Here is a 26502-nt window from a genome sequence, read left to right as displayed (position 1 = left end):
ACACACTTGGGGAGCGGGAGCGCGGCGCGGAGGCCAAGCCGCCGGGGCTGCTGCGCCCCAGCCAGCCGGAGCCGGAGCCCGAACCGCAGCGCCAGCCCGAGCGGTGCCGAGCCGCAGGAGGGCCGGGGCGGGTATCGGCTCATGGACTGCAGGGCCGGCGGCCGGCGCTTCCCGGAGGCGGGTAAGAACCCAGCGGTGGCGGCGGCGGCGGCGGCTCCCCATCGGGAGCGGCCTTGGGTGGCGGGAGCTGAAGGAGGGGCGCCCCGTGGAGCGAGGACACCGAGCCCGGCTGGTGCTTAGTGCGCTGGGGCTGAGGTGGGGGCGACTGGGAGTCGGAGTAGGGGTTGCGGCCAGGGCACCCCGGCCTCCTAAATCCGCAGCGAGAAACCGAGCGAGGGGAGGGAGAGGAGTGCTACACCGACCCCAGCCTCGGAGGCCTCTTCCCCGCGCGGAGAAGGGGGCTCTAGGAGCGCGCGGGCTGGAGATGGTTTGGGGGAGGCGCGCAGCCCCCCCCCCGGAAGGTGGCTGTGAGGGGCTCCCCGAGGAAGAAGCCGGCCAGGACCCCCATGCAGCACGCACACACACACTTGTTGGGCGAGCAGCCCTGCTCACTCGGGCGCTTCCTGCTCCTGGCGGGCACCGAGGGCCAGAGGGCTGACATATGTGCACGCACACATCCCTCTGTACATATGTGCGCGCACACATACCTCCCGCACACCAGCGCCCACTGGGGCCCCGTCACTCGCTCAGAATAAGCTTCGGCGCCTGCAAGCTAAGCAGCTTGGACACACAACACCCCTAATCCCCCCACCACCCGCCTGGCAGGGCAGCACAACACAAGCGGGGTGACATTCGGTGACATGGTGATACACACAAACACAATCCGGTCTCCTCAGGCAAGAGTGTTCAGGCCGTCCTTCACCAGATGGACATTCCAAACCTGGCCTGGCTCTCAAGAGTCTTCTAAGAAACACACCCTAACATAAATTGTGTTGCTTCTTGGCCAGCACAGAGGTAAAGCATGGATCTCTCTGGCACCCCTTGACTGCACCTACATAAACACAACCCAGTGTCTCAGCACACGCCTTGACAGCACACACCCTAACACACTAAGGCACTTATAGCAGCGCCTCACGGCCACAAACACAGAATCCATTGCTTCCCACATCTTAACACTGGGTGTCATACACACACCTTACACCAACGGTGTTACCTTACACCTTGCAGCATAGGCACACAAGCACACACACCGTTCTTCTCCTCAGAGGGCTACTGCTGTAGTCAGAGGAAGCCGTGGACTAACCCCCAGGGCCCCTGAACCTTAATCGCTACAGTGTTATGGTAAATATCCGCACAGCTGGAAAGCCAGGGGTCGGTGGGACCGACTTCCTTGCGGGCTCCTCCCCCACCGCCACTCCTGGGCTGGGCGGGCCGGGCATTCCCGGAACAAGCTGGACCTGGCAGGCCGCGCCATCCCGCCTCCCCGGGCTCTGGGGACCTAGATCTTGTCGCCGCGGGTGCCAACCTGGGCCTAGCCTCGCGACCCTCCTAGACCATCTTGCCGCGTTCTCCGAGCCACCTGGGTCCCCCCGCACACCTGGGTCCCGCGCACCTGTGTCCCTTGCACCTGGGCGCGGCCACAAGTGTTTGGGTAAGGTCCTGGGGGCAGAAGGAAGGTCGCGGCAGGTGCCCGAGTAGAATCAGTTGGCGAGGTGGGCTTACACCCCTCTGCGACCCCCCCCTCCACCTGCTAACCCCCAGTCTCCTGGGTAACTCAGACTTTTGGCTTTAGTTTCCTCCTCAGGGTTCGGCCACCATTCATTCTCCCCCCTGCTGGGGGACTTTGAGGTATTGAGTAATGGAGCGCCGGCCTAACACCCCCTTTCCGCTCGCAGCGAGGGGTGAGTTCCAGAGCACACCCCGCGGGGCCAGGCTCGCGGCTTTGTGATACGGGCACCCGCTCCCTCCCCGCCCCCTCCTGGCGCCTGCTGCGCCGCTCTCGCCGCCGCCCGCTTTGCGGGGGACCCCAGGCGGAGGCCCGGGGTGCGGGATGTGGAGAAAGTGCAGGGATTTCGCTGTGGCCGCCTCTGGGATTGGGGGCTCCAGAAGTCTGCGGGTCCAGGCTTCACACTGCACACGCCCCCGCCTCTCTGGAGTCCCCGAGGCCTGGCGCCGCCGGGGTGGGGGCGGGGCGGCTTGGAATGGAGGAGGAATGGCCACTGTCCCCCCCCCCCTCATTCCTCTCCCATCCCCCTAACACACACACCCAGACACCCGCTGGGTTTGGGTGTTGAGCGCCCAGGAGTAGACCAGGATTTGGTGTCAGAAGACGCAGGGGGCCTTCCCTTACCTGCCCCGGGCCTGACCGGCCACCCTCTGTGGCCGCCACGAAAGAGGGTACCCAGATGGCAACATCCCGGAGCGGGGGGTGGAGTGGGGTGGGGGTGTGACTGTCTCCACTGGGATCCAGGAGGCTCCAAGTCCTTCATTCCAAGTAAACCAAAACACGGGTGGGATTGAGGGGAGAGCAGCGAAAGGGCCTTCAGAGGCAGCCAGGGACAGACGCTGTGGTAGGTAGTTTACTCAGTTTCATTACTGCCCACGTTTAATCGTTGTTGCCCACCCCCACCCCTCCACCCCAGCCCAGGCCCTCTAGTTTCCAAAAGGAACTTGAATTAGAAAGGGCCTCCGGGCAGAGAGGCTGCTTGACCGAGGAAAACGGGGTTAGGCGATGATAAGCCAACTGCTAGAGGATAGGGAACGGATGGAAGGGCCAGGAGAGGACCTGCAACGGTGGGGGGCCGGCTGAGTGGGGTGCTATGTGCAGAGGAAGGGGCGGGGGAAGAAAACCTTCTGCTGAGCAAGGAAGGAGTTGGTGCTGCAAGGTCTTTATACAAAGCACCAAGCTCCTACTATCTGCCAGGCCCAGGGCTAGTGGCAAGCGTGTGTGCAGTGCAGCACTGGAGACTCAGCATCCTTGCCTGCACGCTCTGCCCAACCCACAGGAGATTGATTTGGTTATGTATTGGACCCACTGAGTACCTACTGTGTGTCCGATGCTGGAAATAGAATGTTCTGTGATTCGGAGGTAGATACATCTGTTCATGACGATGTAATAGAACCACTCCTCTAGGCCTCTCGAAGAACTTCAAGAGGCTAGATTGATTATTTCCATTCCCCAGAGTGGTAACAGACTCAGAAAGGCCAAGACACTTGGCCCAGGTCACACAGCTGGGAAATGGTGGAGCCAGGGTTCGAATCCTGATAATTGACTCAAGAATGCAGGTGCCTGGAAGCCCTGTGGAGGCTAATAGAGGGTTGTGGGAAAGATAGGAGAAGAGCTGATGAGGGCTGCAAGCTGGCTCACTGTGGGAAGCCTGGGAATGCTCCACCCCACACAGCCCCCTTGCTTACCCTCCTTCCAGATGTCCCTTAGCATTTTGTGGCCCTGGTGGTGGTACTGCTGGTGGTGGTGGCTGTTGAATAAAACTTAGGGGTGAGATTGGGTGGTAGGAATTGATCTGATAGTGTGGACAGTGAAACTTTGTGTTTACTCTCAGGCCACAGCGGGAAGTGGACCCTGGGCTTAGTGCCTGACTGGAAGTGAAGGTTCCAGGTGAACCTTCCCTGCTGGCCTTTCTCTCCATGTGTTTACACAGATGGCATTTGCCTTGGCTTCTCTGGACTCTGCTTTCTTGCACCAGAGTGTGAGGAGAGGCTCTGACTTCTCAGGGTCCTGGTGCCCAAGTCACAGGGCAGAGGGGACGCCCTTGCCAGGAAGGCAGCCTGTGCCTGGGGAGAGCCAGATAAGGCTCTAATCACTTCAAAGGCTGCCATTTAGGACAAATGACTCCTAGTAACCAAGGGGACAAAGTTCAGAGGTGGTGGGGGCAGGGCCAGCCTCACTGCAGGTCTGGATGCCCTTGTCTCTGCCTGTGGGGGTGGTAGGGAGGAGAAGTAGTGGGAGACAAGAGGGCTGGGGTCTTCCAGCTCCTGAATCCTAGGCCCCTTCTTTTTCTTCCCCTTTCTGCCAGGAAGCTGGAGCCTGTAGGGTGGGGAGGCCACAGCAAACATCAGACTCTGCTGAATTCCCCACCAGGCTTCCTGCTCCCAGGGGGAAGGACATTATTTCTCAAATCCTGACTCTTCTACTCATTACTTGTGTGGCCCAAAATAACTTTCTTTTGGGGGCCTCCATATTATGATCTGTATCATGGGGGAGTATTGTAGTAAGTAGTGTCAGTCTTAGAGGGTTGGGGAGATTTGATGGGATACTATATGTAAATTTAAAAATAGAAAATTTGAAAAAAAAAAAAAGAAGAAGAAGAAGAAGGGGGGAGAGAGGCAGCTGGGATGCTGGAGGTGGTGATGACAATGGTGCTGATGATAAAAGTGATAATGGTAGAATTTGCACTTCTTCATTTCTTGAGCCAAGTGCATTCCAAAGTCATTCCCTGGTGACCTGGGACCATGATCACTTAACTGCCCTGAGGTCCCTCCAGGTCCCACTTTCAGAATCAAAATTCCTAAGGGTGGGGCCAGGTAATACCTATGTTAAAGGAATTTATACAAGCTTCAGGGGCCTGAATCCTCTTAACCACTGCCCAAGGAAGTCCTCCCATAGCCCCCATCCCTTTCCTCCTTTTTCCTGTTTCTCCCCTCCCTTTCCTTGTGCTTCCTACTCAGAAGTTTTTTAACACCACAGCCCTTTCCTGACTTCTCTGCTGGCTGGAAGTAAATGATCCGAGGGTGAGGCAGAATCTGCATGGGGGTGGGGCAGGGAGTGTCCAAACCAAGCTGTTTTTGCTGCCTAAAGCCCCTGAAACCTGAAGGATCCAGCCCCAGATAATGACCCAGATGGAGAAAGAAACTCCCCAATTGGAAATTGATCTGTAGCTGAAAATCCTTGAACTTTCACTTTGCTTGGAAACTGCACCACAGTTTCATACAATTCTTAAAACTGGGGCTGTGACCCTAAGAGGCTTGGTCCTAAGAGGCACTACATGAGAGTCTCCAAGGGTGACTCCAAGGTAGCCCCCTCCACATACTTCACCCCCATTTATGCAGGGAATGAAGTTGTTTGGAGGGTCCCGGAAGGGTGTCTTTGGGTGGGGCTTGTAGTAGTAAAACGAGCTTTGTGAAAATTGAGGGGAGGTGGCTGGAGGGTGGAGCCAAAATGGAACTGCAGATAAATCCCTCCTCCCTTTGAAGAGATTAAGATTGCAGTTGAGGACAAACACAAACTCTAATCTGATAATGGCCTCACACTCTGAGCACATTAGTGCTATAGAGTGACCGGGGAAGGGCAGAGCTTGGGAAAAGCTAGACTGCAGAGGAAGTGAAGGGCTTGGTCTGTGGAAAGGGACCTGCATTCAGTGAGAATTTGCCTGAGCAGAGTAGTAGAATTGACTCTAGCAGGTTGTTGACCACATGGATCATACCTGGACAGGACAAGTCTGGCAGCTAAAATCAGGTTTTAGGGTCTGTTACTTATAGTGTGCTGGATAGAGGGTAGGATCTTGAGGAGGTAGGATGAAATAAAGCTGAAGTTCTGCTCTCTGCTCAGTCTTGTAAGAAAGACAATTTCTGAATTATTTCCCACATGACTACATAAATACAACTGTAAATGCTTGGGGAGACCATTTGTTGAATGATCACTGTGTGTTGGGCATTTAGCCCATGTGATCTCAAACTTCCTAGCAAACAGGTAGCCTCATCCCTGGTTTACAGGTAAGGAAACTGAGACTCTAAGTCACTTGCCCCAGCTCATGCAACCAGGAAGTAGACAGCTGGAGTTTGCTTCAGACTGGCTGATGTCATAGCCCTTGCTTCCCTCCACCCTGTTGCCTCTCAGGTGCCAAATGTGCGCCACCAAATGAAACTGACATCGTTGTTGTGTTAGAACCATTGTTATCTCTGCAATGCAGGCTGTGTCTGTCTTTGTGGCTGTGTCTCAGTGCCCAGGACAGAGCCTGGCACATTGTAAGTGCTCAATAAACAGTCGTTGGATGCTTGAATGGGCACCTATAGTGTGCCTGGCTCTATGGAGGTGTGTGGGTGGGGCTTGAACCCTTCCTTCAGGATGCCTTGAGAGGGAGAGAACACAGGACAGCCCACAATACAAAGCCCTACAGTAGGGACCAGGGATGGCGGTGTCCCAGGCAGCCGATGATTCACTGCTGTGGGGCTCAGACAAACAATCCGTGACTGTCACTGGCAAAAGAAGAGGTCACTGTGGGCTGCAGAGTCCTGGGAAGGCTTCCGAGGGACCAGAACCTTCATTCAGTGGGAGGTGTGTGACCTGGGGTGGGTATTCCAGGTGCATTCCAGGTGTGCCAGGTATGGCAAGGAATGTGGGGAAAAGAGTTTGAACCTAGGCTTTCCACCAAAAGTCCTGGATCAGAGATTCTGGATTTGAATCAAGGGGCTTCCTAGGGTTTTGTTAAAGGGGAGAACAGAGTCAAGACTGGGACAGGAGCTGGCAGGTCTGACTGGGGTCTGCAAAAGCAGCCTCAAAGAGGGTGAGGGGGCAGAGAAGTGGGTCATTGTGCTGAGGAGAGGTGCAGCTTGTAGATAGCTAACATTCAGGGTTCCAACTAAAGGACTTGGGAGAGGCAGGTGTGAGATGGAACCAGGAGTTGGGGGGGCTGTATGAAAGAGGGGCCAGATGTTTGTGGGGTATCCAGGGTCACACAGGAGCCAGATCTTCATGGAGGAGGGCTGGAAAGGGTGTGGGGAGTGGGCAGGGAAGGGCTGGTGGTGTCAACCACAGCTCTGTCCCAGTTAGACCTGCTCGGCTCCCAGTTGCTAGGGACAGGTCAGAGCAGCTCTCAATATCAATTCCAGGGCTTGTCAGCTCTGACCCTGATTTTGACCTCTCTGTTCCACACACATGTCAGTGTCTCCTCTCCAGAGTGGAAGTAGGAGGGGAGAGGGAGGAGCTTGGGAATTATATGCAAGCAGGCTCCAGTTTGTATCCTAGGGAGAGCTAACACCTGCTCTTCAACCTTAGCCCTTTCCAAGCTTTGATTGGTACCCAGCTCAAACTGGTCCTTTGTAGAAGTGGGGACATCAGGCACTAAGGATTACTGTCAGGAGGGGATTTGAGGTGTCATTTCTTATCCACATATGGAGTTGACATCTCGGGAGGGAGAGAGATAAGATGCCATTTCCTCTCCCTCCAATCAGCCTGAGCCAGTGGTCCTGAGTATGGAGAGTAATGACCAGTTTCTGGCTGGTGTGTGTGTGGAGGGGGGGTGGTGCTGGAGGTTTATCCTTCTACTTGCTGTCTCTCTTATCTCAGTATCAGGGTAATTACCATGGGTGACTAAGGCAGGATGCTGGTGAGAAGGAGGTGTGGGCAAAGCAGCCAGCAGGGAGGGAGCGAGAGTGTCAGGTGGGTCAGGGTGTTCCATGGGCGGGAGTGGCTCCAGACCTGTTCCTAGTTGGCTCATGACTGGCTCCTCCAGCTGGGCAGACACCACTGCTGTGTCACTCCCTGTCTGTGGGGAGTCAGGCTTCTATGCTGAGACTGAGCTCTCCTGGTGGGCTGGCTACCAGAGCGGAAGTGGGAGAGTAGGGGTCAGGTCCCTTCTTCCAGCTGATCACCTGTTTGGCCTCTTCCAGCTCTCCTGCTTCTGGAGTCTGACAGGATGGGGGCCCTGCGGTCCAGGCCAGGCCCTGGGGGGCAGCAGTTGCTGCTGCTGGCACTGCTGCTCCTGCTGGCTCCATCCTCAGGCCGCACCACTCGGGTTGTGTACAAGGTACTGGAGGAGCAGCCACCCAACACGCTCATTGGAAGCTTAGCTGCTGACTACGGTTTCCCAGATGTGGGCCACCTGTACAAACTAGAGGTGGGTGCTCCATACCTGCGGGTGGACGGCAAGACGGGTGACATCTTCACCACTGAGACCTCCATCGATAGGGAGGGGCTTCGAGAGTGCCAGAACCAGCTCCCTGGGGAGCCCTGCATCTTGGAGTTTGAGGTGTCCATCACAGATCTTGTGCAGAACGGTAGTCCCCGGCTGCTGGAGGGCCAGATTGAAGTGCAGGACATTAATGACAACACGCCCAACTTCGCCTCTCCAGTCATCACACTGCCCATTCCCGAGAACACCAACATCGGCTCCCTCTTCCCTATCCCGCTGGCCACGGACCGCGATGCCGGCCTGAACGGTGTGGCGTCCTATGAGCTGCAGGCTGGGCCCGAGGCCCAGGAGCTGTTTGGGCTGCAGGTGGCAGAGGATCAGGAGGGGAAGCAGCCACAGCTCATCGTCATGGGCAACCTGGACCGGGAGCGCTGGGATTCCTATGATCTCACCATCAAGGTGCAGGACGGTGGCAGCCCACCTCGTGCCAGCAGTGCCCTGCTGCGAGTCACTGTGCTTGACACCAATGACAACGCCCCCAAATTCGAGCGACCCACGTATGAGGCTGAGCTATCAGAGAACAGCCCCATCGGCCACTCGGTCATCCAGGTGAGAATCTGCCCCCCAAACTTGCCAATCAAGGTGACCACCTCCTACTTCAGCATGGGAACCCACCAACCAGGTGACAGCTTTCTCCACATAAGGGAGAAACTTCCAGGGTTCTGTGCTGAGGCCCCAGCCCCACCCCGGTGAGGATGCCCCCATGCCAGCCAAGTGAGACCCACGCAGTGCATCCCTCGGTCCAGCTACTTAGGTGACAGTGACATCACACAGAGAGTGTAATCCAACTCCTGTCCCCAAGACAGAAACAAGTAGGAAAAACCTGAGAGGTGAGGCCCTCTCCCAAGTCAAATGACAGCCTTCCCTCTTGACCAGAGGAGTTGAGTTGGGTGCTAAGAGTCACTTTTGTCCAGGTAGCATCTCCCTGGAGACTAGATGAGTGCATCTGCACAACCAGGGGCGCTTTCCCTAGAGCCATGGGACAGATCCCTACCCCCCACCCCCCAGTCAGATGACATCATTTTCACCAGGTAACTCAGAGTTTAGAAGCCTATACTCTGGTGTATACTTGTTCCCCCACCCCCCACTCCCCTATGGGACGCAAAGGGTGTGGGGGTGCTTGGCACAGCAGGGGGTCACTTGTCTCTGCTAGTTCTCAGCACCTCTATCCATGGGAACTGCCTCAGGGGCTGGGCAGCTTGGTGGGACCAGGGCCTGAGAGGGAGCTAAGTGAGCGTCCCACAGACAGGTAGGTGTATCTCCCGCTGTCATCTCAGCCTGGCCTCCTGCCAGCCCAGCACCTTTCTCCTTCCCCATGAGCTGAGGCTGTCTGCCTTTGAAGTGAGGGAGCCTTGGAGGGTTCGGCCCAGCCTGCACACTGTTACCGAGCCTGGGAAACCCATCCTCCTAGGTCCTCACACTGCAAGGAGTGCTTGGAGGAGTTCCAGCCTTTTTTTTTTTTCTTTTTTTTTTTTATGTGTCTTGTGGCCTGGAATCTGTGAAAGAGAAACTGAGAAACAAAAGGGAGACAGATAAGTCGGGTGGCAAATAATAATAGCTTAGGTGCTGGGACACTGTTCTCCACATATTATGTATATCATATCAGTTCAACCCCAGCATATAAGGTAAGCATTATCCCCCATTTTACAGATGGGAAATTGAGCCCATAGAAAGAAGGAATGCCTGCCACCACCCAGCCAGTGTGTTCAGATCTCACCTTGGCCATATCTAAGTCTAATTTCAGAGTCTCTGTGTGCAGCAGCTACCCTACTCCCATGGGGTGAAGCAGAGAGCAGACTAGAATCAGCCAGAACAGAAGAGAGAGAGGAAGGGAGAGAGCAGGTAGTGGGAAAGAGGCAGAAACAAGTGCGTGTGGGTGGGAGGTGCAGAACAGATGCAGAAGGCTAGAGCCCCAGGGACAGGGGAAGGAAGTGAAATAGCCATAGCTATCTTTAAGAAGCTGGGAGAAGAGGGTCTGAGAGACAGCTTCCCTGATAGAGCACACACTTTACTGTGCCTGCGGACCCAGGTTTGAGCCTAAGGTACACACATGAGTGAGCACCTGCACAGGGGGAGCTTCACGCGTGGTGTGGCAGCACTTTGGACTTTGGTGTCCCGCCTACTATCTCTTTTCTAACTGAGGCTGAAATGAAGAAAAGAGTCTGCCAGGAGTGGTGGAACCTCATGGGCATAAAACCTTGGTGATTAAAAAAAAAAGGAAGAAACTGGGAGAGATATCAATCTAAAGACAGGGAGACGGGAGACAGTAAGAATCATAATAACATGGCTGGTGGATAGAGATAGAGATGAGGGGAGGAGACAGGGTAGAAAGGAAAGGGGGTGCTCACAGCTGTGAGTAGAAATGGGGTACAGAGAACCATTGCCCAGGTGTCTCCACTGTGGAGAAAAGCCAGGCAGGAAGGAACAGGGACTAGTCGTGGCTGGAGGACCCACTAAGTGAACTGCCCTCTTTGTGTTGGCACCAGTTTTCAGGGATGGATAGATGGACAAAAAGAGAGTTGGATGATGATGTTTAGGGAGCACTTTTCACATGCCAGGCAGTGTTTGGCATTTTCCATGTATCATCCTATTTACTCAGCACAAAATAGATTACACCACTATCCCCATGTTACACATGTGTAGACTGAGGCTCAGAGTAATTGACCCAAGGTCACAGAGCTAGTTGGAAAGTGACAGAGCTGGGATTTGATCCTTGGACTCATCTGCATGGCTTCTCAGAAACTCTGTTAAAATTACCCCGTCCCTTCTGTCTGGCCATGACAGTCTTCTAACCCTGCCGGCCAGCCTCACCTGGCTTCTGTTGCCCTATTCTCACTCACGCACTCGTGTTTGTGTGGAGTTGGGGTGATTGTGCCCTGGCATTGGTGTGGGAGGGCATGCCCACTGCAGAGGGACAGATAGTTCATTGTTTGATGCTGGGAGCCCAGCTCGCTGCCAGCAGGCTTTGTGGCCTGCACCAACCCCTCCTTCCTGGCCGCTCGACTGGATTCCTCAAGCTGGTGCCTATTCAGCACCAGGCGGGAGAAGAAGCTGCTGAAACAGGTTTCCCCGGTTTGACAAAGCAGTGGCCTGGCGGGTTCCCTCTGACCCACATCTCCACCTGATTGCTGTTTTCAGAAGAAATCCCCCTCACCTGTGTGGCCTCCAGGTGGCCTTACAACTTGGCATTCTAAACACACATGCACAAACCCATATGCTCCCTCAGGTAATCACACAGAACTACATAATCCCACTTAGTCATCCATGTGTGTGCAGGTATATCATACACACACCATCTTTTCTTTTTTTTCTCCTCCTCTTCCTGCACACACCATCTTTCTAGCCACCCCCTCCTGGCCTCCAGAAGTATTGAAAAGCGGTTGGATTGGGTAGAAAAGCTGCCTTAAGCAGCCTGGGAGGTGGTCCAAGGGGTAGAGCACCTAACTGACCTTGAGATGTCGAGTTCTTGGAGTTGCTAGAGAGATGCTCTGGTTCTTGATAATATTGGCAAATGCATCTTAAAAAGAAAGACAGGCTGGGAGTTGGGCGGTAGTGCAGCGGGTTAAGCACACATAGCACAAAGCACAAGGACCGGCGTAAGGATCCCAGTTTGAGCCCCCGGCTCCCCACCTGCAGGAGAGTCGCTTCACAGGTTGTGAAGCCAGTTTGCAGGTGTCTTTCTCTTCCCCTCTCTGTCTTCTCTTCCTCTCTCCATTTCTCTCTGTCCTATCCAACAATGACGACATCAACAAAAACAGCAATAGTAACTACAACAGTAAAAGCAACAAGGGCAACAAAAGGGAATAAGCAAATAAATATTTAAAAAAAAAAAAAAAGAAGAAGAAGAAGAAAGAAAGAGGCTGCTCTAGTTGCAGGTTGGATTCCAATCCCCATGGTTGAATGGTGTGGGGTAGGAGTGGCAAATTGAGCCTGCCCCGTTTCTGGTCACACAGCTGAGGAGCTACAAGCTGCATCTCCATTCTCCTCCTCCTTCTCTACCTTCTCATCTTTGGGGAAAATAGGTCAGAAATATCTGCTATGGTATCAGCCTTGGGAAAGGGCAGTGAGCCAGCTGCTTTTGAGCAGGGCTTTCTGTGAGATTAGGTGTGTCTGCCACGCTTGCTGGAAAGGCAGTACAAGCATCCCTTAACTCACTGTCCCAGAATTAACCCATCCATGCCTTCCTCCTCTGCCCTGCAGGTGAAGGCCAATGACTCTGACCAAGGCGCCAATGCTGAGATCGACTACACCTTCCACCAGGCACCTGAGGTCGTGCGGCGTCTTCTGCGGCTGGACAGGAACACTGGACTCATCACCGTACAGGGCCCTGTGGACCGGGAGGACCTCAGCACCCTGCGCTTCTCAGTGCTTGCCAAGGACCGGGGCACCAACCCCAAGAGTGCCCGGGCCCAGGTGGTGGTGACAGTGAAGGACATGAATGACAACGCCCCCAGCATTGAGATTCGGGGCATAGGGCTAGTGACACACCAGGATGGCATGGCCAACATCTCAGAGGACGTGGCGGAAGAGACTGCAGTGGCTCTGGTACAGGTGTCCGACCGAGATGAAGGAGAGAATGCAGCTGTCACCTGTGTGGTGGCAGGGGACGTGCCCTTCCAGCTGCGCCAGGCCAGCGAGACGGGCAGTGATAGCAAGAAGAAGTACTTCCTGCAGACCACCACCCCACTCGACTATGAGAAGGTTAAGGACTACACCATTGAGATTGTAGCAGTGGACTCCGGCAACCCTCCGCTGTCCAGCACCAACTCCCTCAAAGTGCAGGTGGTGGATGTTAACGACAATGCACCCGTCTTCACGCAGAGCATTACAGAGGTTGCCTTCCCGGAAAACAACAAGCCAGGGGAAGTGGTTGCCGAGGTCACAGCCAGTGATGCTGACTCAGGCTCCAATGCCGAGCTGGTCTACTCTCTGGAGCCAGAGCCAGCTGCCAAGGGTCTCTTCACCATCTCACCTGAGAGTGGAGAGATCCGGGTGAAGACATCCCTGGATCGGGAGCAGCGGGACAGCTACGAGTTGAAGGTGGTGGCAGCTGACCGGGGCAGCCCCAGCCTCCAGGGCACAGCCACTGTCCTCATCAATGTGCTCGACTGCAATGACAATGACCCCAAATTCATGCTGAGTGGCTACAACTTCTCAGTGATGGAGAACATGCCAGCACTGAGTCCTGTGGGCATGGTGACTGTCATTGACGGGGACAAAGGGGAGAATGCCCGGGTGCAGCTCACTGTGGAGCAGGACAACGGCGACTTTGTCATCCAGAATGGCACGGGCACCATCCTCTCCAGCCTGAGCTTTGATCGCGAGCAGCAGAGCACCTACACCTTCCAGCTGAAGGCTGTGGATGGCGGAGTTCCACCTCGCTCAGCTTACGTGGGTGTCACCATCAATGTGCTGGATGAGAACGACAATGCGCCCTTTATCACCGCCCCATCCAACACATCCCACCGGCTGCTGACCCCCCAAACGCGGCTGGGCGAGACGGTCAGCCAGGTAACAGCGGAGGACATTGACTCCGGTGTAAATGCCGAGCTCACCTATAGCATCGCTGGGGGTAACCCTTATGGGCTCTTCCAGATAGGGTCCCAATCCGGTGCCATCACGCTGGAGAAAGAGATTGAGCGGCGTCACCATGGGCTGCACCGCCTGGTAGTGAAGGTCAGCGACCGTGGCAAGCCCCCGCGCTATGGCACCGCCTTGGTGCACCTGTATGTCAATGAGACCCTGACCAACCGCACGCTGCTGGAAACCCTGCTGGGCCACAGCCTGGACACCCCGCTGGACATCGACATCGCTGGGGACCCTGAGTATGAGCGCTCCAAGCAGCGTGGCAACATTCTTTTTGGCGTGGTGGCCGGTGTGGTGGCCGTGGCCTTGCTCATCGCCCTGGCTGTGCTTGTGCGCTACTGCCGGCAGCGGGAGGCCAAGAGTGGCTACCAGGCTGGCAAGAAGGAGACCAAGGACCTATATGCCCCCAAACCCAACAGCAAAGCCTCCAAGGGCAACAAGAGCAAAGGCAAGAAGAGCAAATCCCCTAAGCCTGTGAAGCCAGTGGAGGACGAGGATGAGGCAGGGCTGCAGAAGTCTCTCAAATTTAACCTGATGAGCGACGCCCCCGGAGACAGTCCGCGGATCCACCTGCCCCTCAACTACCCACCAGGCAGCCCTGACCTGGGCCGCCACTACCGCTCCAACTCCCCACTGCCTTCCATCCAGCTGCAGCCCCAGTCACCCTCCGCCTCCAAGAAGCACCAGGTGGTGCAGGACCTTCCACCGGCAAACACATTCGTGGGCACCGGGGACACCACGTCCACGGGCTCCGAGCAGTACTCCGACTACAGCTACCGCACCAACCCCCCCAAATACCCCAGCAAGCAGGTAGGCCAGCCCTTTCGGCTCAGCACACCTCGGCCCCCACCTCACCCCTACCACGGGGCCATCTGGACTGAAGTGTGGGAGTGACTCAGGAGTGCCCTTCCAGTCACCCTCACCAACTCCAGTGGGAGCCAGCCCAAGCCAGCAGTGGGAGGTGGGCCCAAAGATCTGGGTGCCAGGCCTCATTAATGACCTTGCTGCCTCACCCAGACAAAGGGAAAATTGAAGGAGAGGGTGGGGAGCTAGTACAGCAGTTTATGCAATATAATTTCACTCCTGGGGCTCTGAGGTCCCAGGTTTAACCCCCAATACTACCATAAGCCAGAGCTAGCAGTACTCTGGGTTTTGTTGTTGTTGGTTTTGCTTTTTTTTTTTTTTTTTACAGAAGTGGAGGGGGCTGGGGTGAGCTCTGTGGTTTCCTCTCCAAATGAGAGAGATCTGTGACTTGTCAAATCCACAGACACTACCAGCTGCTGGCTCTTGCAGGTGGGGGGTGGTAGAGCAGGGGAGCAGAAGGGTTTGGTGGTAGAAGGGAGGGGGGAAATGGAGACGAAATCTGCTGCAAACCCAGGTCTCTATCTGAGACCAGCCATGGGCGCTTCTCTAGAGGGGAGATAGGGCAGACCTGGTGTCCTGGTGGGCAACCTGGACGGAAATTCTTTTAGGGAAGGGGGGCCTCCTCCCCATTTGTGCCTTCTATATGTACTGTGTGTCACCCCCTTCCCAGCCCAGGCTCCTGGGGCTGGGCCCCAGTTCCCTTTTCCTAATCCCAAACACTTAACCCTGACAATAAAGTTCTCTATTTTTGGAGTTTTGGTTTCTTATTTTCCTGGAACTGAGAGAAGGAGTGAGAGAGACTGGTAAGAAGCCATTGTCCTTAGGTTCAGCCCCAATCTCCCCATCCCACCCCACAGCCTCAACCTGTCTTCTCTACCACAGTCATGTCTTCGGTTGCCCTCTCCCCATTCAGCCCCATGGTGGCTCCAAGTCCATAAGACCTTTCTAAGCCAGCTTCAAATGTAGGTGTCTGGCAATGTGTCCCCTTGCCCCATGGTTGTGGTTATAGGTTCCTACCTAGGAATGATACCCTTCATGGAGAAAAAGCAAATGGAGACACACCCAAATCCTGCCCCTTTCTGTACTGGCTGAAACTTGACCTTTCCAATCCGCATCAATACAGTGCACATGAACACAAACACACACACCTCAGACCAGAGCACGAGGCTGGGTGGTGTGCAGGCCACCTGCCTCAGGTGAAGGCAGAGAACCTCTTGATTATACCTGCCATCATCCCTCAGGGCAAGGTCTTCCCAAATTTCTTTTCCCAGCCTCTATATCCCAACACCCAGCAATTAACTTTTCTCTAAGATCACCACCCTTGACTGGGAAGGGAGGCCATGGAGAAGAGAGAGAAGCTCAAGTTTTTTCAGCTGATCTGCTCTATATCCCCATCTTGGGGTGCTCCCTGCTGACTGGGGTTGAGGTGCCCTAGTCCTGTCCCCTCCCTTCCCTTCTCCCTTTAGCTTCTTGCTCTGGCCACCCTGGGATGCTGGCTCACACACTCTCTCTCTCTCCATCTCTCACTTCTTGCTCCCCTGAGTCTTAACCATCTTTGGCCGTGAGGAGGGTGGGAGGGAGGACTGTGGTTGGGTGAGGGGATGAACTCCTGGGAGAGTCTCAGAGGCCAGAGGCAACCTGTTGCCATGGTGACTTATGAGGCTTAAGACACTCCCAAGAGGTCCAGGGCTCCAACTCTACTCTCACTCTAGCCACAGACTTCTTGATACCCTAGGGGTATGCCAATGTGGAAACTCCTGGCGACTTGGGAGGGGTGGGGTGGAGGGGAGAGTGAAATCTAGATTCAGCTCCTTCCTAGACAAATAAGTGTTTCTAAGATGCCTTCCTTTACCTCCTGATCAACCATTACTTGTCTTTTTATTTCCACCCTTGCTGCTCATACCTCTTTCTTCCTCTGATTCCTTGAACTCTTTCACTCTTTTTCTTTCCTGGGGTTGGATGGGGGTTGTCTCTTACTCAGCTCCAATCCATCCCATCCTGGGAGCCACACTGAATACCTCTTCCCAACAATCGGACACAACTGAACCATAATGCAGTTGTCATCATCAAGTATATCAGCAAAGTCCCTAGTGTGTGCTCAGGTGGTCTAGACCCTGAGGTAAATAGGTCACACTTTATACATGGACACATGAAAAGATGAGGCAACTGAAAATCTGAAGTGGCGTGTGAGAAGAAGCAGAAGAAAGCTTCCCCAACTTGTTCCACTGCTTCTGCCATTACTCACCTCATGGTTAAGAGTCCTTGCTAGATGCACTGTACCATGCTGAGCTTTTTATGTGAATTAGCTCATTCCACGCTCATAACTCTTCATGACATTGGGTCATTGTGATGCTCACTTTACACAAGTGAAAACTAGTCCATGGTAGAGTCAGAATTCACACAGAAAGCCCCAGGAAATCAGATTTCCAAAGTCGGTTGTTATCCACTATGCTCTAAAAAAGGGTTGGTTCTGTGATTAAGTTAGTTTGGATAGGAGGAGATGCACTTTAGCTTTCTAAAGGGTCTATGGTACCTGCAGGGTGGGGGGCTGTTACATGTTGTAGAAGTCTGACTCTTCCAAATTCACTACATTCAAAATACCTCCTCCTTATTGCTAAGTCACAAGCTGTGCAGGACATGGGGTGGGCTTCTGGGAGGAAGATGTGGAACTTGAATCTGCTCTTCATCAATGAGTGAGGCCTGGCAGGAGAGTCACTGGGTCAGGCAACTCCTGAAAGTTCTAATTCCTCCATCTCTTGAAAAAAAGGGTGGGAAAGAATCTTCTGGCTGGAGTGGAGGGTAAAGAAGAGAAATGAGACTGGAAAAACATATCGAAGACACAGATACTTTTCCAAAAGTTCTTTAAGAGGAGACAGGAGCCCCTGAAAGCTTGTTAATTTTTGGATGAACTGAGTTTTTAAAGCTCACTGGAGTTTCTGATGGATGTGAAGGGGTTGTAGATAAAGGTATGGGACTGGACCTCAAAACTCTGATCTAAGATGATGGCAGTGGCAATGATGGATGAATAGGTTTGACTGAACTTGAGAAAAAGCATCCACAGGACTCAAGGGATAATCTGGAGATGGACAAAGAGGGAACTACCAGCTCTCCCAGGCGGGTCCCCTGGGTCTAGTAGATGAGGTGATGATGAGATCATTGCCCATGAAGAAACTGACAGAAGAATTTAGTTTTAGATCTATTGAAGCTAAAGGGCTTGCAGGAAAGTCAATGGGAAATAGCTAGCAAGTGGCTAGAACCTCAAGGCTATAGAGATGGAGATTTTTAGATTTAGGCTAACGAAGATTTGATAGTCATAGAATTACAGAAAAGATTTAGTATTGACAATAACCCAACCCTCCATTTTCCAGAGAAGATTCACAGAGAAAGAGACCAGGTACCATGCTTACTAGACAGGTCAAAAGCTTTGGATTATGGGTGTGGATTCTGATGGAGTGAAGGTTGCTATACAAATGTTAGGGGAAGATTAGGGCCAACCCCCCACAACACAAAATCTTGAAAATCTGGACATCTGACTCCTTGAGGAGTCTATTTGTGCCATGCTAGGTGGGCAATAAATGCTCCTTTATAGCCCCCACCCCCAGTCCCAAATGCCTGGATCAGTGTAAGGACCTTGTCTGTCAACACCCAGACCCTTCAGTGTTTTGGATCCCAGCATTGATCCTAAGATCAGTTACTCTTTCTGATGATAGGGAACATAGCTTCCTCACCACAGCTGCATTGACTAGCAGCATGGAAATTGTATGAGGATCAGGAAAGCATGCTTGCAAACCCACCCCTACCCCCACCCCCACCCCTTCCTCTGGCTGATGAGTTTCTTATGAGGGCTTTAGAGTGAGGGCAAAGTATTGCCAGAATCCTAGAGGACATTAGGGAGCCTGGAGACTCATCAACAGGGCCCTGGGCCAGAGCTGCTCCCACCTCTGGCCTCCAAGGGCCCCAGGCCTGTGCCCTCCATAACTCCTTATTTCAGGTTGGCAGGAAAACTAGTGGAAATCCCAAGTGGGTGATTGGGTGACTGGTCGTTCCAGGTGCCAAGCCGACGAGGTTGCCAGGTTCCCGGGATGAACATTAACCCATGGTAGGCAGGCCGGGCTGCTGGCTGGGAGCTGCCCTTCACCATGGCCCCCACCTCAGTTCCCAGTTTAAACTTCCGTGTTCTGGCTCCAGTGAGCCAGCCACCCCTCCCAGGAGCTCCTTCCTATTTCCTTGAAAGAGTCTGCCCTTTGAGGTCAGCTGTCCTCATCAACATGGGTGCCAGGCTCTTTCCCTAGCCCAGGTCCTCCTGAGTCCTGCCCAAGCAGCTAATGCTGTTTCCTGACTTGGAAGCCTGGTTGTTTCCATTGTTCTGATTCCACACCCCTAGGGCTTATCAAGGCTCCCTTTCCTTCTCCTCTACCCTCCTCTAGAGGGTAGTGCTCTGGTGTGTGTGTGTGTGGGGGGGGTGCTGAGTGGGTGGAAAACCAGGGGTGAGGAACAAGATGAGAAAGGGGGGGTGCTGAGTGGGTGGAAAACCAGGGGTGAGGAACAGGATGAGAAAGAGGTTGGCCCTCTGGATGGAGGCAATGCGGAAGTAACAGAGCAATGAGACAGGTGAGGAACTGGATTCTTTAAAGGGGGTGGGGATGAGGGATGGGGGTAGGGGTGCTGCTTGCAAACTAGGGGGTCATTCTGGTCTCCACAGGCTCTGTTGGAATTAGGAGTCTATACTGCCTTTAGGGAACTATTGCAATAACTTTGCTGGTGTTTGGAGGCTGTACTGCAACTAGGGGAGTCGGCTGCTATTGTGCTGTTCCGTTGTTGGCTATTAGAATTAAATGGGAGGCTGCTAAAACAAGTGGTTGTGCTGGACTAGGCTGCCTGGTGGCCTGGGAGCTAGAAAGATGTTAGGATCTGTGCTTTGTGGGTACTTTGAGTGCATGGTCTGGGCTGTCCCCTGGGAGCTGACTTAGAACTGAGGTATCTATGCTTTCTGAGGGGCTCTGCTGTGCTGGGCGCCTGGGCCTCTCTTCTTTATTGCTGCTGAGGCCTTGAGGGTCAGAAGCTGTGGGGATAGGAGAATGGGCTTGGCTAGGACTGGGGCCTGCTGTGGTGGTGGGTCCTGTGGGGCAGGCTGGCTGCCCACAGTGACACTCTCTCTCCCTGCAGTTACCTCACCGCCGAGTCACCTTCTCTGCCACCAGTCAGGCTCAAGAGCTGCAGGACCCGTCCCAGCACAGCTACTATGATAGCGGCCTGGAGGAGTCAGAGACGCCATCTAGCAAGTCGTCCTCAGGGCCCCGACTCGGTCCTCTGGCCCTGCCTGAGGACCACTATGAGCGCACCACCCCCGACGGCAGCATCGGAGAGATGGAGCACCCCGAGAACGGTGAGGGCATCCTGGGAATGTGAACAGGTTTAAGAATGGTGATGAGACCTAAGTCCTTCTCCATTCACTGAGCTCCCATGTGGCCAGCAGTGCTGGCTCCTGGGTGCTCTCGGGTCTGTGTCCATGCATTCCTAATACTCCACTCTCGGCTCTGCATCTACTTCACAATGGAAGGAAATGAGGCTCCAAGAGGTCAGGGCACTCTCCCAGAGGAAAAGACAGAGCCTAGAGGGGTTCAAAGCCAAGCTTCTCTAATGGCAAGGCCCTTGCATTCAGCTCTGCATTGTATGGCTTCCCTAGGGACAGGCTGGGGATGGGGGGTTAGGTATTGGGGGAGAGGACCTTGATGGAACCTTGGGGTAATGAGGGTCACTTCATGAAGTCACAGGGAGGGGGACCCAGGATACTGTTAGGAGCTCAGAAAAGAGTGTGATGATGAGTGAGGGGAAGGAAAGGGACTGAGGAGAAGAAGAGGAGGGCTATAGAGGGAAGAGCTCATCCAAGAAGTGCTTGCAATGTGATGGCAGAAGGGTGTCTGGGTCACAGGGGATGGGTGGTGGGCTGTGCTGTCGGAATGCATGTGTGCTTGTGTGTATGTATGTATGTGTGAAGGCACTTCGAGGGGCCCTGGAGGGGAGACTCTAAGCATCCCCATGAGATGAAAATGCCCCCAGTTTGGAGCTGTCCTTGGGTCCTCTTCCCGTCGCCTGACCCCCAGATGAACTGTTCCATGCCACCCTCAGGCACAGGGCCTTGGTCTAACCTTCCAGGCCCTTACCTCAGAGTGCCCCGTGCCTCCACCTGCCCCCCCACCATGTGTGATCTCATGCCCGTCTCGTCCTTTTTGTGCCCGCGCAGAGCCGGCTGGCCGGAGCAGGCCCTGAGGCAGAGTGCCAGGTATGTGGGAGCTGCTCTGGGGGTCTGGGGTCTGTGGGACTCTGCCCAGCACCCAGCCCCACCCACCCAGTGCCCGTGCTCTGTTCTGGACCACATGGGGTCCCCCGACTCTGCCTTGAGCAGAAGACCCTTGGCACTTTGAGGGTTAACAACAGAGCTGTCCCCTCCTCACCTGGCACTGGCAGGAGACCAAGCCAGGGTAGATGGTACCAGGGGACCCCACCACCACCAGGTAATGCTGCTCAGTTAGGTCCCTGAGGGGGGTCATTGTCTGGTGCTGTCCCTGAGCGAGGGCAGGACAGGGGCAACTGTGACAGGAAGTGCTCACAGCCCAGTTGTTCCCATGGAGACACCACCCCCCCCCCCTGCTGCCCAGCAACCACACTGGCTACTGCTGATGTCAAGGTGGCCAACTCCTGTTCCTGTGGGTGTTCTGGGCAGGGAGCTGGGGCAAGGCCAGGGGTGGTGGTGGGTGTAGGGGCTGGGTGTGAGGCAGGGAGGGGCCGCATGAGTGTGCTTGTGGATGCGCGTGCCCCTAGCTTTAAAACGGGGCCTGGCTGTGCTGCTTTGGGGGCATGGGTTCTAGGACAGCTCTAGCATGGGGAGGATTGAGGAGGTGCCTTTGTCTGAGGATGGAAGAACCCAGAGTAGATGTAGTATTAATGCCTATCTGAAGGTAGCCAGGTGTGTGTGTTTGTGTGTGTGTGTGTGTGTGTGTGTGTGTGTGTGTGTGTGTGTGTGTGTGAATGGGGTGTGCCTAAGGTTGGGACACTTAGGTCCCAGAGTTGCCACAGTGGATAAGGCATTGGACCTTCAGGCATGAGGTCCCAGGTTCAATCCCCGATATCACAATTGCCAGAGTGATATTCTGGTTCTCTCTTCTCTCTCTCTCTCATCTCCTTCCTTTTTTTCTCTCTTGCTATCTCTCTCTCTTTTTTCCTTTTACCAGAGTACTGCTCAGCTCTGGCTCATAGTGATACTGGGTGGTACTGGGGATTGACCTGGGACCTTTTATGCCCTAGGTGTGAAAGTCTTTTGAAGAACCACTATGCTGTCTCCTCAGCCCCTCCCCTTTATTTCCCATTAAAAATAAGCCCCAGGGAGTCGGGTGGTAGTGCAGTGGGTAAAGCGCACGTGGTGCAAAGTGCAAGGTCTGGTTAGGATCCCGGTTCAAGCCCCCAGTTCTCCATCTGCAGGAGAGTCTCTTCACAGGCGATGAAGCAGGTCTGCAGGTGTCCCTCTGTCTCTCTTCCTCTCTATCTCCCCCTTCTCTCTCAATTTATCTCTGTCTCTATCCAGTAACAAATAAATAAAAATAAGCCACACCCACTTCAGGATAGATTTGCATATGCAGGCCTGTCTGGGAGTGGGCGACAGAGTGCCATGAACTATGTTTGTGCACCTGTCTGAGGGCAGACTGAGTGGGTGTGTGAGGGGAGAACTTGACTATTGGGTGAGGGTGGAGGAAAGGTGTATGTAAGGATAGGTTGGTTATGTGACAGAAACAATGGAGAAAGGGCCTGGTGGGGCAGAAGGGTGTGCTACGTGGCAGTGCCTGTGAGTGCAGTGGCAGGAAGGCACTGGAGGCAAAGTGTGAGCCCCCTTCTGGTCAGAGGCCACCCCCTCCCCGACCACCGGACAGTTCCCACATGGGCCCATTCAGGGGGCCCTCACTCCCACCCTCTCCAGTGTGGACTTCCCAGCCAGGACCCTGAATGGGGCTGGAGACCATGAAGCCCCTAAGGGGCTGCCCTGTCTGATATCTGTCCTCTGTGTTGTCTTGCAGACCTGCGCCCTTTGCCCGATGTCGCCATGACAGGCACATGCACCCGGGAGTGTAGTGAGTTTGGTCACTCCGACACGTGCTGGATGCCTGGCCAGTCATCTCCCAGCCGCCGGACCAAGAGCAGCGCCCTCAAACTCTCCACCTTCGTGCCTTACCAGGACCGAGGAGGGCAGGAGCCTGCGGGCACCGGCAGCCCCAGCCCCCCAGAAGACCGGAACACCAAAACGGCCCCTGTGCGCCTCCTGCCCTCCTACAGTGCCTTCTCCCACAGTAGCCATGATTCCTGCAAGGACTCGGCCACCTTGGAGGAAATCCCCCTCACCCAGACCTCGGACTTCCCACCTGCCGCCACACCGGCAACTGCCCAGACGGCCAAGCGCGAGATCTACCTGTGAGCCCCCTTCTGGTTGGCGGCCATCCCCTCCCCGACCGCCGGCCAGCTCCCACATGGGCCCATTCAGGGGGCCTCCACTCCCGCCCTCTCCAGTGTGGACTTCCCGGTCAGGACCCCAAGTGGGGGGGAGTACTGGCCTCACAACCACGCTGGCCCTTCCTCCATGCAGGGTCCAGGTCCTCACCTCACTTCCTCCCCCAATGTTCCCCCCTCTTCAGCCCTTTCTTCCCCTTTTAGGGGGCTTCCCACAGCTGATGCCCAAGAGGGTGCCTCTACAATGAGTAGGCTCCCTTCCCTCGACTTCCAGGGAGCACCCCCTCACTTTGGGCAGATGATGGGGTCAAAAGTGGGCAGAACAAACACTTCCAACAGTGCTTCCCATATGGCCGACCTAGGCTGGGACAGGCTGCACCCCAATTCCAGTCCTGCAGCAGGGCTGAAATGGGGCATCCCTCTCCCTGGGAATGCCCAGAGGGAAACTCTTGACCTCCAGGGGCTCCCTGAAGGGCTTTTGTTACCAAAGTGAGGTGGGAGTGGGGTGGGAGTGGGGGGCATAGGCCTTGTCTTCCCATACTGCTCCTGGGCTGGCCCACCTGCCTGCCACACACCCCAGCCTGGTCCCACCTGGGCCCCCATCCCTGCTGGTCATGCAGTGTCTGTATATAAGGACCTTGGAATGATGTCCCCATTTCTGCCTGATTTGCAACTTTTCTTGTTGATGTTGTGTTGTCTTGGGGGACCCCTCTGGGGGGGACCTGCCCTGTGCCCCCTCCTCCCTGCCGCAGTGCCCCCCACCCCAGGCCTCTATTGTTCCATGTTGTAAATACCCCTGGGGCCGTGGTGGGATGGGGGTGCAGGCCAGGGAAACAAAGGGTGGGTGGGGGAGGGGTCGGGGGTAACATTCGCCTATCAGCAGAGCTGGGCTTTTATTTAATTTTTTTTAAAGATACAAATCTCTATTTTTTTGGAACTGTTGCGCTGTGCCCTGGGGGGGGGGGAATCCCCGCTCAGGCTGGCCCCCCACAACCAGATGAGCATCATAGAGGGGCCCTAAGGCTGTGGGGGGCAGCTGGACAGGTGGGATGACTGTGCCTCTGGCCTGGTTGGGTGAGTTGGGAGCAGGAAGGTTACTCAGGGGGTGGCTGGCTGCTGCCCCCATATTGGGGGACCTGTACCCTGCCCCCACCCTGCCCCCCACCCCCCAGCCCCTGCCATGACTGACCCTTCAGCCTGTAAAACCACCATTGCCTTGATCTCAGGGGGTGGGAAGGGCTGCCCCAGGGCATCCTGGGCTCCAGGCCCCCCTTCTTCCAGTTGGGCTTCCCTTTGCTAGGGTCAAGGGTCCCGTGGGGGAAAAGGGGATCTGGGAGCCAGCCGAGAAGCCCAGTCAGCCATGATGAGGTAGGATTCCTTCCTTCACCTCAGGGGGCCAGGGTGTGGGGGCCATCCTGCAGAGCCCCTGTCTCCCACTGTGGCCATCTCAAAGCCTCAGTCCCTCTTCCTTCCAGAAACCCCCACTGCCTTGGCCCATACCTCTCCAGCTCCCCAGGGGCCCAGGCTGGAAGGCTGGAGACTCAGGGTATGGCCCTTGCTTGACTAAGCTTGGGGTTGGGGGGAGGGGGGCAGCCCAAGTGTGAGAGGGGTAAGTCTAGGCTGCTGGGTCATCTGGTGCCTTTGGGAGCTGTGCTGCTGAGGTCTTGACTCCTGGAACCCTGGAAGACCCCCACCTCCACCCCAGAAAAGCCAGGGAGCTGGAGAACCACCCTATTCTCTGCTTCCTACCCCTGACATGGGCTTGGGGTAACAGTGCTGGGAAAGAAAGCTTTGTAAAGCTGGTGGCCCTGGTGTACACAGCTCTTCTGTGGTGGGCTGGGGTGGCAGCAGTCAGGTCCTGGGGTTGGCCAAAGGCTTCTTTCCCTGGGGGAGGCCCCAGAGTGGGCCGGGGCTGGTCCCAGAGACAGCCCCTTCCCCCTGCACAAACGGGGCAGGTGCAATAGTGATATAGTTGGTGACAGGAGGTGCCTGGATGGTGAGGCAGTGGCCTCTAAGACTGTCTGGGCCCTGGAGGTGAGAATTCTGGCAAGAAGATTGTATGAGACCCCTCTGCTTTTGTAGAGAAGGTGGTTCAGACAGGAGGCATTCCCAAGCTCAGTGGACTCCCCTGCTTGCCCAGAATTCTTCAGTGGCCAGGGTTCCCTGCTGCCCTGGCCCTGGAGACCCCGGAGCACTGAGTGGAAGGGTGGAGGAGCACTTTGCACAACGGAGAAGCCAGAGGAAGGGGTGGCCCAGAGGGCTGGGGGAGGGGGCCTAGAAGCACAGAGGAGGGGCCCACCCCACAGGTAAAGGCAGGGTCCTCAGCCCCCTGGTTGGGGTCAGGGTCAGTCTGTCACCATCTGGGCACTAAAGAGGTGAAACCAAAGGTGGGCAGGGGGTAGGCGACTGTACTGAGGACCAATCCCTGTTGGTCCTAGATCTGTGAAGCCCTTCCCCAATGTCTTGTGTCGTGTACAGTTTTATGTACAAACAGGCGACATTTGGCCAGAGGAGATCCCTGTCAAACCCAGCCTGACCCAGTCAGTGTCTTCCTAGAGTGGACCCAGAGTTGTCCCCATTCCCCTACTTAAGAGCATGTCTCTAGTTAGGGGGAGGGTACTCGGGGACATATTTCTCTCCTAGGGTCCCTGAAGCAGAGTCTCACATCCTAGGGGGGAGGGTCTCTGGGGGATCCTTCACCTCTGGGGGCTCCCTAGCCCCTGTCTCTCCCCTTGGGAGTCTCTGGGGGGGTGACATGTATTCCCGCTGGGGATCGAGTCTCCCCCTACCCAGGCTCTCTGGAGAGCCTGCTTTCCTCCCGGGTTTCCCCGGGAGTACATAAGGCATGTCAGCCTCGGGCCTCCCCTCTTCCCAGGGAAGGGGGCTCTTTCTGAAGCAAGTCCGGAAGGACTGTTTCTCGGTCCCCCACTTCTCCCCTGGGGGTGTCTGATCTGCAGCACTTTGGGCTGAGACTGGGCAGCTCCCAGTTGTCTCTTCTAGGGGCCTGGGGCAGGTCTGTCTCCTGAGGGCCTGGCCCTGGAACCATTTCTTCCCTGGGTAGAGGCCCGCCTCCTGGTGAAGGGGGGGGGGGCTCTCCAGTTGGCCATGAGAAAGTCTCTTTAGGGGGCATCTCCACGTGGGACTTCTCTGGGAGGGGGGACTGTGTCTCGCCCCAGGGGTTCCCCGGGTGCGTCTACCCGCGGGGAGGGGGAGACTGTGTCTCCTCGGGTTATCTGAGTAGGGAGGGGGGCCGTGTCTCTCTCGTGTGTCTGGGGGAGGGTGGGTCAGGGAGGGGGGATTCCGGGTGCCCACACTGGGGTCGTGTTTCTCTTGGTTCGTGCCACTTCCCACCGCCTCGCTCCTCCCGGGAAGGGCCCCGCCCCGCCCCATTCCACCCCACCCCCGTCCCCGGCGCTGCGAGCACAATCCCGTTGATTTGTAATGATTTCTGTCTCTTTCTGTCTTTCTCTTCCTCTGACCTCGCCCCCCCCCCAATCCCGCCGCGAGCATGCGCAGGCACCGCCCCCACCCCCTCCGGTTCGGTTCGTTTCCGGTTTGTTTGCTGAGCTGTCAATGAAAGACCCGTGTAATTATTCCCGAGCTTTACAATAAAAGTGTGAAAACCGGA

At 55.4% G+C, this 26502-nt stretch overlaps 1 protein-coding gene and 1 long non-coding RNA gene across 8 annotated transcripts in view; one reads left to right on the top strand and one right to left on the bottom strand.

Annotated features, from left to right (window-relative positions):
- LOC132535021 (uncharacterized) overlaps positions 1-26502 on the bottom strand; it is a 392194-nt gene that overhangs the window by 166663 nt on the left and 199029 nt on the right. The window lies entirely within an intron of this gene.
- On the top strand, positions 1-26502 carry PCDH1 (protocadherin 1). Of its 6 annotated transcripts, XM_060180114.1 has the most exons (6): positions 395-1651; positions 7627-8477; positions 12129-14324; positions 19545-19764; positions 20623-20661; positions 22448-22584. In XM_060180114.1, exons 1-5 carry the CDS (start codon positions 1339-1341, stop codon positions 20646-20648), a joined length of 3606 nt encoding a protein of 1201 aa, XP_060036097.1. In that variant the 5' UTR covers positions 395-1338; the 3' UTR covers positions 20649-20661; positions 22448-22584. The 6 variants fall into 6 exon arrangements, with proteins under 6 accessions (XP_007519050.1, XP_060036092.1, XP_016041856.2 ...); XM_007518988.2 differs by lacking the exons at positions 395-1651; positions 20623-20661 and adding an exon at positions 1-181 and having other exon boundaries at positions 22448-26502; XM_060180109.1 differs by lacking the exons at positions 395-1651; positions 20623-20661 and adding an exon at positions 275-299 and having other exon boundaries at positions 22448-26502.

This window comes from Erinaceus europaeus, chromosome 2 (assembly GCF_950295315.1).
Source record: "Erinaceus europaeus chromosome 2, mEriEur2.1, whole genome shotgun sequence".
In the NCBI taxonomy this organism is placed as follows: domain Eukaryota; kingdom Metazoa; phylum Chordata; class Mammalia; order Eulipotyphla; family Erinaceidae; genus Erinaceus; species Erinaceus europaeus.
This window is presented reverse-complemented; position numbering and strand designations above follow the sequence as displayed.

Coding starts and splice junctions, on each gene's coding strand:
- PCDH1 (XM_016186370.2), top strand. CDS start 1,339: ATGGTAAATATCCGCACAGCTGGAAAGCCAGGGGTCGGTGGGACCGAC. Junction 1,652..7,626: donor GCGCGGCCACAAGTGTTTGG/GTAAGGTCCTGG, acceptor GGCCTCTTCCAG/CTCTCCTGCTTCTGGAGTCT. Junction 8,478..12,128: donor TCGGCCACTCGGTCATCCAG/GTGAGAATCTGC, acceptor TCTGCCCTGCAG/GTGAAGGCCAATGACTCTGA.